Source organism: Priapulus caudatus, unplaced genomic scaffold (assembly GCF_000485595.1).
Source record: "Priapulus caudatus unplaced genomic scaffold, Priapulus_caudatus-5.0.1 Scaffold638, whole genome shotgun sequence".
Classification (NCBI taxonomy): domain Eukaryota; kingdom Metazoa; phylum Priapulida; class Priapulimorpha; order Priapulimorphida; family Priapulidae; genus Priapulus; species Priapulus caudatus.
The window spans coordinates 66937-79931 of record NW_014577699.1 but is presented as its reverse complement, the minus strand read 5'-3'; the positions used below and the strand labels follow the sequence as shown (position 1 = coordinate 79931).

At 43.2% G+C, this 12995-nt stretch overlaps 1 protein-coding gene and 1 long non-coding RNA gene across 2 annotated transcripts in view; one reads left to right on the top strand and one right to left on the bottom strand.

Annotated features, from left to right (window-relative positions):
• LOC106812348 (galactoside 2-alpha-L-fucosyltransferase 1-like) overlaps positions 1-6731 on the bottom strand; it is an 11844-nt gene extending 5113 nt beyond the window's left edge. The window contains exon 1 of the mRNA XM_014816199.1: positions 6687-6731. Within this exon, the coding sequence (XP_014671685.1) occupies positions 6687-6695 (9 nt within the window). The 5' untranslated portion in view covers positions 6696-6731. The remainder of the gene's footprint in view (positions 1-6686) is intronic.
• A 5033-nt stretch (positions 6732-11764) lies between these two features.
• Positions 11765-12995, top strand: part of LOC106812360 — a 9738-nt gene continuing 8507 nt past the window's right edge. Inside the window, exon 1 of the long non-coding RNA XR_001394324.1 lies at positions 11765-11794. This is a non-coding gene — a long non-coding RNA (uncharacterized LOC106812360). The remainder of the gene's footprint in view (positions 11795-12995) is intronic.

Sequence of the window (12995 nt, the reverse complement as noted above, 5' to 3'; positions counted from 1 at the left end):
CCATTTTTCCCAAAAAATCGCCGTGGCTCGAAAGTACACCGACTGGCGTGCTCCAAAATAGGCCGTTCCATATGGGAGCATAGCAGTAACAACTACAACCAATTTCAAACATGTGGGTCAAACGGTTCTTGAATTATCGTTGACCGAAACCAAATGTTGACGGACAGACGGACGAACGTACGACGGACGACGACCCATGGCAATAGCTCAGCTTGACGATGTCAAAGTGAGCTAAAAAATTGGTGCATTCTGAGAGCATCTGAGCAGTAATTTTGATGTCTAGAATGCAAAAATTTATCAGATCCGGTCCCCCGGACGCCTGCGGACCCCTCTTTGCCCATTTCTAGGTTTTTATAATGAAATATAAGTAAATCTTTATCAGAAAAACTAGCGCTAAACAAGATTTTTGTATGGAGACAATATAAGAGAAGTGTGTGTGTGTGTGTGCGTGTGCGCGTGCGTGCGTGTGTGTATGCTTTTTTCCCTTTTTTTGTGGTAAAAAGGGGGGGTCCGGACCCCCTCGACCCCCCCTCTGGATCCGTCCCTGCAAGCAAACCTACATATCTACCACTCATGTGACATGCCATGTGTCTTGTGAGGCCTTTGGCCTGTACAAGCAAACTAACTACAAGTGCCAGTATAAGTGTGTTAGCCACAGACCAGTCTACCGGTAACCCGTCTTTTGGACAGCCTATTCTTAGATGAGACGGATGAAATTTGATAGTGATGGCATGCGGGCGGCCCAATTTTATATATTATACACCTTGTATAACTGACAACAGTGCTTATAAGAATATAAAATCAAATTAGATTCCTGTCTTTTTGGCATTTCAGACTAATTTTTAGGACTAAAATTCCTCCATTTTAAGGTAAGGTCCTCCCCCCCTAGGGCCCTTCGCGCCCATAGCATCCTCGCTTCGCTCAGATGGTGAGACTCCCTGATTTCTTTTGGTGGCCAACACTCTGGCCAGTATATATATATGCTTCTACATTGCGGCATTTACCAGTGGTACATTACATGAGGGGATGAACGTGTCACCCTCACACAGTGTAAAGGCACATGGGGGAACTTGTCATGATATCTAACAGCAGCACTCGGTTGACAGATGTAGTTATCTATTTTAGACTGCTCCACAACACTGGAGACAAGCAACTAGAAGAATTGTAAACCAATCCCAGTTAAACATGCACTGATGCCGCGCTCTGCTCTATGTGGGATGTATGGAATATTATTTATTTCTTGTCATTTGTTTATTCATTCAATAATGGTAAATTAGTAAATGTGAGAACATTCATGAGCTTGCAAGCTCATGGCTTCATTACAGCAAAAACTGCCAGTTTACACCAGAGAAATGCGTCAGCATCAGGGGAGTAAAACGTTGTAACGAATACGTTACGTAATACGTTGTAAGCGAGTTTGGAGTATCATGTGCGCATGCGTCAAATGGGCCAAATCAGGGCCAAAAGTGTCAGGCTCAATACACACGTACGCGCACAATGAAAACGCTCTGAAAGTCCATACGCATTGTTATATGGAGAAATAAGCATGTACAGAAGTGAAACCTAGTGTTAGCCATCAAAATTGGAATGCAAATAAAAAGTCAATAAAATTTCGCATCATCAAAGCATGAGTGTATCTAGCGCGACGAGGCTGTGCGACTGATTGGCTATACAAACTGGTCTTGTAATACAAAGACTAGCAAGACCGTTTCTTGGAGCTAGAGTGTACATCCTTAATTAGTAGAACGGCGCTAGATATCGATCGAACAGCGATTGCTACCTGCTCACGACTACAACTCCATTACAACTGCCTGGCACTCGGTCTCAGTGTCAGCTGGACGCAAACTATGTATGTATGTATGTATCTATGTATGTATGAACGGGAACCTTTAGATCGGTATTTCCCTTTTTATTTTTGGATAGTTTCCCACCGGTAATTTCACTTTACCGGGAGATTTTGTTCCGGAGCTTCCAGGCTGATTCTAAGTAATGTTTAACCTGCTCTACCCAATCCCCATAACATCTATGTTCATTTAGCCCCAAGATGGTGAGCATCACCTGCCTTTCCTCCAGCTGTGCAGGGGTGACCCCCACTTCTTGGAGCCTGTCCCACATGATCTTCCTTAGGTGTTTCAATGCCGGGCAAACTAACAGGAAATGCTTTAGGTCTTCTGGTTCTCCCTTATTGCACACAGTGCAATTTTCTTCCCCTAACCATCTCCTGGTTCTTTTATTTACGGGGAGGCATCCCGCTCTACATTGGTACAGCAGCTTACTGTCGATTTTATTATTATTGGTTTCTTGTTTAGGAAATGTTTTCCCTTTATATAGCTCTAGTGTGCTTTTGTTTACCATCCCCTTTCACCATATGACTGTACTGCCTTTTATAATAATTTTCTCCACCGTATTGTTCCATGTTTCGTTGTTTTCTCAGTCTCTATTTATTAATAGCTGTTCTTTGTCATACTTTCCCCCCCAAGGAATTTTACTCGTCTATTCCAATCCAACGTAAAATTTCCTGCACTGATACTGATAGCTTCCGCTATTCCCCTGCATTTCCTCTCTTCATCCATATAATTTAATCTCCCTAAATATTTAAGTTTGCTCTTCGCTTCTCTATCCTCAAACGTGGACCATCCAAGCTCCCCCCCTTATTGTTTCAATACCCGCGTAAGGTGGGGCACCTAACAGTTCCCTGCCAAGCTGGTTTTGGGTATTTTCAAAAGCTTGGAGAGTGCCTGTTCCCTTTTTCTTATCCTTATATATGATTATGTCATTTCCATAGGTTAGGGCAGGTACTGCTACTGTCTTCCACAGTTCTCTCCCTACCCAGTAACTGCTGCAGCTATAGTATGCCTTCGTTGCTATTATCCCTCGGTATTTCCTTGCCTTTACTCGCACTTCACACAGTTCGCACTTTCGACACAGTTTTCTATGTTATTGTTTATTTAAATTCCTAGGTATGTGTATTCGTTAACGATTTCTAGACTTAGCCTCCCTAGTTTGAAATTTGCATCCTCAAATTCCGCCTTATTATTATTAAAAATCATGACTTGAGACTTGTCTTCGCCGTATATCATTTTGTAGTCTTCTGCAAAGCCTGCCGCCACATCTAGTAATTCCTGCAGTTCCCTTTTATTATCTGCTATCAAGACCACATCATCAGCATACAGCATCCCTGTACTTCTTTCCCTCCCTACACCTAGTTCTTCATTTTTCCTTTCTAGTCTGTGAGATAGCTCTTTTATACAGATGGCAAAGAGCAACGGTGATAATAAGCATCCTTGTTTGACCCCTCTCGTGGATTTAACCCAACCTGATTCATATGGGCCTAGGCTAGCCTTAGACTCATTTCCCTCGTACATGGCCTCTATTAGCCGGCTAAATTTGTCCCCTAACCCAACTCTTCTGAGTTCACGAAGTAGTTTCCTTCTATCTACCCAGACAGTCGTATGCTTTTTTAAAGTCTAGGAAAGCCACATACAAGGTTGATTTCCTGTATTTTGCCCTCTGTATGCTTTGGGTCAGAATATAAATGTTGTCACTTGCGCGTCTGTCCCTTCTGAAGCTATTTTGGAGTTTTCCTAGAAATCCGGAGTCTTCCAGCAAGTTTTCTAGGTGAGTCCTAAGGATTCCTGCGAATATTTTACCCACATTACTAGTTAGTGAGCACTATTGGGCTGTAGTTTTTAAGTTTTCGATCCAGGTTTTTTTCCTTTGAAGACTAGCGTGACTCTGCTCCTTTTCCAGCTTTCCGGAAATACTTCGCTCTCTAAAATCTTGTTGAATAGGTCTTTTAACCTTTCCACTAGTGTTTTCCCACCATGCTTTATGAATTCCTTTGGGATATCATCCCACCCGCACGCCTTTTCCAGCTTTGCCACCTTTATCCTACCTATAACGTCTTCTATGGTTACGCTATTTGTTAAGTCCGCCGCTTTATCCATTTGGAGGTATACTTCCCTGTTTTGTAAATTTGTGTCAGCCAGGCACGCTCCTTTATCTTCATTTGTCTCTTTCCAATGTTTTGTCATTTCCATGTTAATATCGCTTTTGTTTTCTAAGTCGATACCACTATCGTTTTTTTTTTTTTTTTCATAGCTGGTTTTGTCTCCTCCATTCCTGACCATGTACCAGAAGAGTTTAGCACTCGCCTTCCCTGCACTTCTGATCGCCTCTATCTGGTTTTCTTCAAACTTAGCTCGTTTTTCCTCAATGATGTATTTTGCTTTATCTTTGGACTCCTCATACACTTGCCTAGCCAGTCTTAATTCCTCTTCGTTTACTTGTTCCCCTTCAAATTCTAGTTTTCGTATTTTTCTGTACCTTCTGTTGGCCTCCTGTCTCTCTTGTCTCGTGCTTTTACAGCTTTGGTCAAACCAAGGTCTATCCTTCCTCACCCCTGCTTTGCCTGACGTTCTGCCTATATAGCTTTTGTTCCCGCCTCTGCGAGGGCCTTCACTATAGACCGCTCCAATGTTTCAGCATCCTCATAGGGCGAGTATTTTGTCGTTAATTTATTTAGGTTCCTTTCACATTCCCTTTGGAAGGCTTCCCAATCGGCATCTCTGGTTTTCCATGCTTTTTTTATAGTGAAATCTCTGATGCTATCGTTCTTAAATACCTTTAGCACCAGGGTACTAGAGGGAAATGGTCTTTAGTTATGTGTACTTGCCCTTCATCATAAATGTCTATCTTTTTAATATATGGTTCCAGCTTTCTATTCACAAGTGCATAGTCGACCGCAGATTTTAGGTTGTTTCGACTCCAGGTGTATTTGCCCTTACATCTTTCATCCTCGTTTAATATTTTTACCCGAGAGGTCTCTGTGAAATCCAATAGCAGTTGCCCATTTCTATTTATAGTCTCCTGTATCATGCCTATGTGCCCGAGTCCCCGAAGAGTAAAAAAACGGAATTATGATTGTTTAGCCACTCTAGCTGACAGGTCAGGGAGTCGTAGATTGCTACATTCCATTCGGGATCCGTGGCCTCCTGGCCCATATACACAGCTCCAAAGGCCCACTTTTCACCTGCCCAAGAGGCTCCAACCCATCCTATTTCTGCCCTCGCCTTCCCCCTATTCATTTCATTCATCTCCTTTAGGGGTTTTAGTCCTAGGTTGCTGCAACTTATAAACCCTATACCACCTCCTCTTTTTTGTCCCTCTTCTCTGCGCTGGCAGTCAACTAATCCAAGCTAGGTCACACCCCATGGCTAGCTATAGCGTTCCCTATATAGCTATCCCTGCGTCATTATCCACGTAACCGTGGGCTACGCAAAAAACTATCCAGATCCAGATCAACTGCGCTTTGTTTATACGACTTGACCTTTGACATTACCCATGATGCTTTGATATGTTGTATAGACTGGTACCCGTTCGCCACCTTCACTCCGGCAAGTATCCTTCGCTACACTGACGACCGGTATGGCCTAATCTATACGGTCAGATTCTGACCGTATGCGCGCATGCGCAAAGCGATTTTTGTCAGCCTCGTTCCCGTTGTAATCACTAATGGCGACAATAACACCTAGGAAGTTACGAATAAGTGAGAGCGGCGCCTTGAACGGGTACTAGACTGGTACCCGGTCAACAGTTCCACACGCTACACTAACGTCAGTGTAGCGAAGGATACTTGCCGGAGTGAAGGTGGCGAACGGGTACCAGTCTAGGATGGACAATTTTCCAGGGACCTGAACTGGTAGCGATTGGTCAGTCGCAACTCACCAATAGCTACCAAGCTTTAAACGGCGACTACCGGTCGTTAGTGTAGCGTGTGGAACTGTCGACCGGGTACCAGTCTATATGTTGTAACTCTGAATTAGCTTAGCTTGTTAGTTTTTTCTGTGCACATAACCCGACCAGGCTGTGTGACTAACGTCAATATACACAATAGGGTCTCCTAACCCTAGCAAAGACCCCCCCTAGGGTCTCTATCCTTGAACCGCCTAGGGCTAGAGTATACTGTAGTCTGTATAGTGAGTATTGTTATAAATATAATATCGCGTAATTTATCAAACGTTATCGCGTCGTTTAACCTTAGCTAACTTACTTAGAACGTAGACAACATTGCCGGCGACATAGCAATATTGATTGCCCCGAAGTTGACAATTTAACATGCGTCCTTTCCAATGAATTGCCACACATATATGCAGAGACGATTCCTCTGCATTCCTAGGACAGAACCTAGAAAAGTTCACGGAATGACGTTTATCGGAAACGCTGTAGCCTACGGCTACGGTGTAGCAGCGATGTAGACTGGTACACGGTACCACCTATCGGCTTAGGTCCTACCTATCGGCTTACCCATAGAGTAATCGAGGTGGGAGCGACCACCAGTCTAGCAGCGGTGTAGTACGGTACAGTGCCAGTGTACACCGTGTACCAACAAACATTATTATATTTTAGATATATTATTTATTATATAGTTATCTATATTTGTAAAAAGATATAATGTAAGCATTATTAAACGAATAACTAAATTAATACTATGTATGCATAAATTTAGCTGTTTTATGCTGTTGCGCTACCGCCTGCTTTTACTGAATCCGGAAATATTAGCAGTCAACATCCGGATTTGTAGTCCACCTTCATAATCTGAATCATCGACATGAGCATTAGAAAACAATGAAAAATGCCACTGAGAGCGTTCATACGGTACTTTTAGCTTTATCATTGCGACTTACACCTCCCATAGACTGCAAGTGTGGTCTTTCTTTAAACTATTTCAGGCATACTATTAGAGTTGAGTGGTGAAACCCGTAGGCGTAGCCGTAGTGAACGGACGTGTTTTGGTAAACCGACCAGGCTCTCCGACTGTTACACGACGGAGGACTCTCGCCACGTAGTGTTAAGCGAGATGGGAACTTGTGGCTAGCGTTTTGGGAGAGCTCCGGTGACATTCATGATGACGCCACTTTCCAACTATCGTTGGAATCGCGGAAGACTGCTGAACAAGCGTACACCCGTCACCAATTTTGTACAATCGGCCCGACCACAATGCGCTCAAATCACAGAAATTCCTCAAATATACAATGCGAAATGATCCTTCGCATGCTGCATCTGAAGGCGGCGCAAGCCCAATCGCTGGCGGCTGCGCTGATGGCTGCAGCAAGCATAATATCTATGCATGCCATAATGAAATCCACTGCACTTCGCCCAGTTATAGACGAAACCCGCATCCCGCTAGGCAATACAGATCGACGAGCGCACAGCAAGAGAGAGGGTCGTCTAACATGACTCACGCCCGCGATGAGAACAAAAGCAGTTTCGCAGCCAGTCCTGTACATTAAACTTGCGGGCCAATCAACGCAGCCGCTAGATACAATAATGGTAACCCAAACGCCAAGAGGATAGGGTTACAAAGTGTCCCTATCCTTTTCTGCGGAGGAATGCCCAAGTGAATCACTCGGCGCGGTTTGCTGGTGCGTTTTCAGATACTAGAACTTCCAAACTGGGTTTATTCTAAACAGGAACCTTTCTCGGCTATTCGGAAGACTTACAATGTATCGCAATACTCTGTATTAAACTAATATAACCTGTTACAAAAATTCGAAGTGACGAGCGGCGAATATACTGAGCGCCATTTCTGTTGACCTGTGACGTAGCATTTCCAATGCGCATAGCGATCGGCAAACGCAGCCGCCCTCGCGATTGGTCGGTGAATCCACTCTTCAAACCGAAGTACGTCACAGGCAACAGAAAATGGCGCTCAGTATATTGCCGGCGTCACTTCGAATTTTTGTACAAGTTATATTAGTTTAATACAGAGTATTGCGATACATAGTAAGTTCCCAGATAGCGGAGAAAGGTTCGTGTTGAGAATAAACCCAGTTTGGAAGTTCTAGTATCTGAAAACGCACCAGCAAACCGGCCGCAGTGATCACTCGGGCATTCTCCGCAGAAAAGGATAGGGACACTTTGTAACCCTATCCTCTTGGGTTTGGGTTACATTATTGTATCTACGCAGCCGCCAGCGATTGGGCTTGCCGCCGCTTTCAGATGTAGCATGCCAAGGATCATTTCGCATGTATATTTGGGAATTTCTGTTGATTGAGCGGCATTGTGGCGGGCTGATTGTCAAAAATGGCGGGTGTAGCTTGTTCAGCAGTCTTCCGCGATTCAACGATAGTTGGAAAGTGACGTCGACTGCAGAAACACCGGAGTTGTAACTGATTTAAAACTGTGAGTTGTGGTCTGTGCGGCGGCGAGTTAGGCATCATGTAGTATATATAATTAATGGCGGCGTGTGTGCTGTAGCTGGCGCGGACTTGTTCTTGCTGCCAGTGTTTTCAACCTCTTTGTTTAATTGCAGCGCTGCACAGTGACAGTGTGAGTGTTATATTTTCGCTGTACCAACTAACACAGCCAACTATCTCGTCTTTTGTGTGTCACCGGGGCGGCTGCCGGGACGAAGAATACCGTAGTCTATTAACAGGGATGAGATTCTTCCGCGGATCCGCGGAAATCCGCGGATTTGACAGTCCCAGGGGTCGATTTTGTGAAACGTCTAAATTCGTTGAGAAAATTGGGAGGGGGGTAACAATGTAACAATTTAAATTATATATCCTCAACAGCACCTGACTGTAGACTGTAGAGTGTAGACAGTCAGTAGGCTGACAGCGAAGTATACAGTGTATCTGTTTTTGCTTACCAGAAAAGAAAATCCTCGTTCACAGGCTGCAGTAGAGGGGCAAACATTTGAGGTAGCTGATCACGTAACGACCATGCCTGGCTGGGGGCCGGGTTTACATGTTGCTGGTGTGCATGTTGTGTGGCATGACTTATGCACTGATTGTTCCATTCGGCATTGTGTTTTTTCATTCAAATCTCGTCGCCGAGCAGGCAGCTTATGTCTGAGTAAACAATGCAAGCGAGGTGGAAACAGAAAAAGATATTATGTCTAGACATTTAATAAAAATTGCCGCTATTTTCAGCCCCTACCGCGATTTGTCGCTATTTTAGTTCGTTTGTTCGTTTTCGACCAATTGATAAAGGTTGATTGCCAAGAGTCTCCTATAATGTGTTCAGAGATAGCGTTAGAATGCCCCAAATTGCACGCATTCTTTGAAAAGCTAAAATTCTTGTAATTAGCTGAAAATTTAAATTATGCGCCAATCTCATCCGCTGTATAAAGCTAAATTAAGGCCCAGTCGATTAGCAATTTACGCACAAATGCTAGAGTAACTGGCACCTTGTGTAGTTAATGAGTATACAAAAAAAAAAAAAAAAAAAAAAATTACTTATAGCCAAGACGCGTAATTGAGTTTGTCCCAATATCACTGCTGTTACTAAAGAAACTGTCTAATGTGAAATCCGCAGTCCACGAAATCAGTTGACATGATCTTGTTTACAAAGATTTCGAAACCGCCATACTTCGAAACGGGTGTGGATACAGATTTATAGTCCACACGGACGATTTTCGCACACGCATGCAAAAACCGCACGCACAGCATGCATTTTCGCTCGGCCGTACGCGAATGCTAAGCGATAGTAGCAGTCACGCGTAAAAACTGTATACGTAACAGTAGGGCTTGATTGTAATGAAAGGCGGAGAATCCACGAACGAATCACGGGACGCTCGATGATAATGAAGTAGGGCTGTGTTGGAGCCAACGCTTAGATGGGGAGAGGATCGCGGAACTAAGCGCCAGCGCGCCGGAAGATGAGCCACAGACTAAAGACATGGAAAGCAGCACTGGGCACTGACGCGTATTTACGTGATATTGGTCAAAAACGAATACAGGGCCTGTGTCCTGAAAGATTGAAGACATGTGGATACCCGTTCATTTAGCACCGGGTCTCCGCACAGATTATTTACTTGAGCCTCAATGACCGAGAATTACAAGCCGCAGAGATGACATTTCTAGCTAGCTCATGTCAGTCGTATATAAGCAGTACCCGGGACAACAATTCTCTGCTCAAAGCACCGTTAGCGTACATGTGACGGTGCCTAACCGAATTCGAGGGTCCTATTTTGCTTGCCAACCTAATTTGCGTTGGCGCCAGATGACGCAGAATTTACGGAATCTTCAATTAGACATTTCTAGTCATGTAGCCAGTGATGATTGGAACAAACTAATACGCGTTTGAATCACTATAAGGTAATGACTTGTTAACTACAGAAGGCTGCCAGGTATACTGTAGCATGTCGTCAACTAATTGAGTATAATCAGTGAGGGCGCCTAGTTATGGCCTTGTGGAGAGAGATTTTTAGTTTAAGTGGAATAGCAAATGTACTAACTTATCCAAGTGCATGTTCACGGTTCTTATCCTATTGTTAGCGTCAATGAAACTGACGTAGTCAGATGGCACAGCTTGCGTGAATCGCATGATAATCAACGTGCGTGACCGGTGCAACAACAACAACAATTTGGGAAGGGCACAAATTCTAGAACGGCCAACGACGAGTTAACGGATTCGGAAAGGTCCGGGACGTAGGGGGGGGGGGTAATCCGAAAAGCCGAGTTGGGATGTCGGAGCTGGGGGTCAAAAAGGTCAAATGTAAAGATGGTGTAAAAGAAGGGGGGGAACATTCCGCTCCTTAACTTAAGGTATAGGCCGCGCGAAATGCAGAAATTGCCAGGCACAAGATCTGAACGCTCGATCTATGCTCTAATATTCGGTGTATACGTGTGATGGGGGCAAGGAAACCCATCACAGTGCGATAATTGGACACCTGTCACAGGTCAAAGGGCAGTGGGGAAAAGGTCAGATATCAGACATTTTCTGAGGTCATGGCCTAATAGACAGAGTGAAAAACTTTATTGAAAGGACCATGAAATGTGCTTTCCACTGACGTGCGAAGAGTAAGTGTCTGATAACCTTTTGACCCTCAAGAGGAGGGTTAAACATGGATTCCTGAACTGCCTCAATGATGTCACAGTGTTCTCATATTCATGGCACATCCATAATCTGGAAAGCCAATATGTCTGGATAGCCCAACGGCTACAGCACAGGATTACGGCTCAAATGTCCTTGAATCGAATCCCATCAGATTTTTTATTATTTACAAGTTTTCTGTATTTTTCTATCTAATAGGGTTAGGGTTAAGGTCACAATGCACCATAAAACAGGAGGTTCAGGCACGCGATTTGTATCAACCAATGGGATTTGGGACGTATGCAGAATGCAGAAGTTACGTTATAATATTATTATATATATAAGAAGAATAATACGTTTATAACCGTAGCAACAGACCTCTGATGAGCCCAGACGCTCTGCGGCTCTTGTTCTTAGTTTATTCACCGCCTCTTAAATTTATTCTCGTGATTTATGTGTATTTTAAACCTCCAAGTATTTGCTGATAAGTGCAATCTTGTAATTTTTAGCATTGTGAAATGATACTTTGAGTCATAAATTTTTGTAGTGTTTTCCCACGGTTTGGAGGCCATTCTTAAACTACGCGACTTAACGACATAGCTACATTGAGTGCTCTACTCTACTTGCTTGCATTTGTAAAGACTTGTTTATTTAATGTGTATATTACATAATCACATAAATTTTTGCTGTCTCGTTATCCTGGTATTTGCATCTCATGTTTATGCTCTTAGCTCTAGTCCTGCAAATTCCCTTATACCACAGGCACAGTGTTTATAAGTACCTCTACTTTTACCTAATTGTACTACTCGCCCCCATTAAGTTGTCATTGGTCATGTTTCTAGCAAAAAGCATAAATTGTGGCTTTGTATATTTTTACTTATTTTGAGTGGTGATATTGAACTTAACCCTGGCCCGATTAAATTCCCTTGTGGTTCTTGTTGGAAGCCTTGTCGCTCCAATCAGAAAGCAATTTGTTGTGATGTATGCACTACTGTAAACAGGAATGATGAACAGGGATGATGGGAGGATGTTACACTACATGGTTTCATTTCCGTTGCTCTAGATTGGAAGAGGTGAAATTCTTAGAACATGTTAATTCCCCAAACCTATAGTAGTTTGGATTTGTTCCCAGTGTGGTCTTCCTAATCTTTCTGGTAGTTTTTTTGACATTGATGATTTGTCGCACCCAAATTCGTTTTCCCCCCTTCAGGCCTCCACTTCTTCACCAAGACGTCAGTGCTCAACTTCCTCCTCAACGCACTGCTAAGAACTCTCGTCCTAGGAATAAATTGAAATTCGTTTTGAGTAACTTCAATAGCATCAAAGGTGATGCTAATCCAGCATTTCTTAACCTAATTAATGACCACTTGCCAGATATTGTTCTTGGCACTGAATCTAAACTGGACCCCTCTATCCCATCCAGTTAGGTGTTTCTCGATAACTTCAATGTTTATAGGAAAGATCGTAACCGTCATGGGGGTGGCGTTTTTATTGCTGTTAAGAAGTCCATTTCTAGCTCTTTAGTTACCTCTTTTGATGAAGAAGGAGCAGAACTCACTTGGGTGAAGCTAAATGTTAAGAATTCTAAGCCCTTATATTCCATGATTGGGTACAGGCCCCCTCTTGATCAACTCACTAGAATCGCTAATTCTGTGAACGCTTTCTTCTCTCGTCATAATGAGTCTTATCCACCTACACTCATTTGTGGTGACTTTAATTTGCCTGGAATTGATTGGCAGTCCTATTCAGTGACTGGCCAACGAGATACTCATTTATGTAGTCAACTGCTCGATTTGTGTACTAGTCATTCCCTGACTCAACTTGTCACTCAGCCTACTGGATGTACTGAAACTTGTAGCAACATTCTTGATTTAGTATTTACTAATTTCCTCAATTTGGTTTCATCTATATCTGTGGTCCCTGGTATTAGTGATCATGATTGTGTCATCTTTAATTTAGATCTTTCTCCAGTCAAAGCAGCTAACTTAGGAACTCGTGAGATTCTTCTCTTTGATAAGGCTGATAAAGAGGCACTTTCGAATCACTTTACTGCCTCATACTTTTCCAGTGATCCGACAAAGAGATCCCTTGAATGTAATTAAACAGGCTATCACCTCAGGTGTAAACTCATATGTCTCTCGTAAGGTTATTCGTAATAAGGCTTCAGTCCCTTG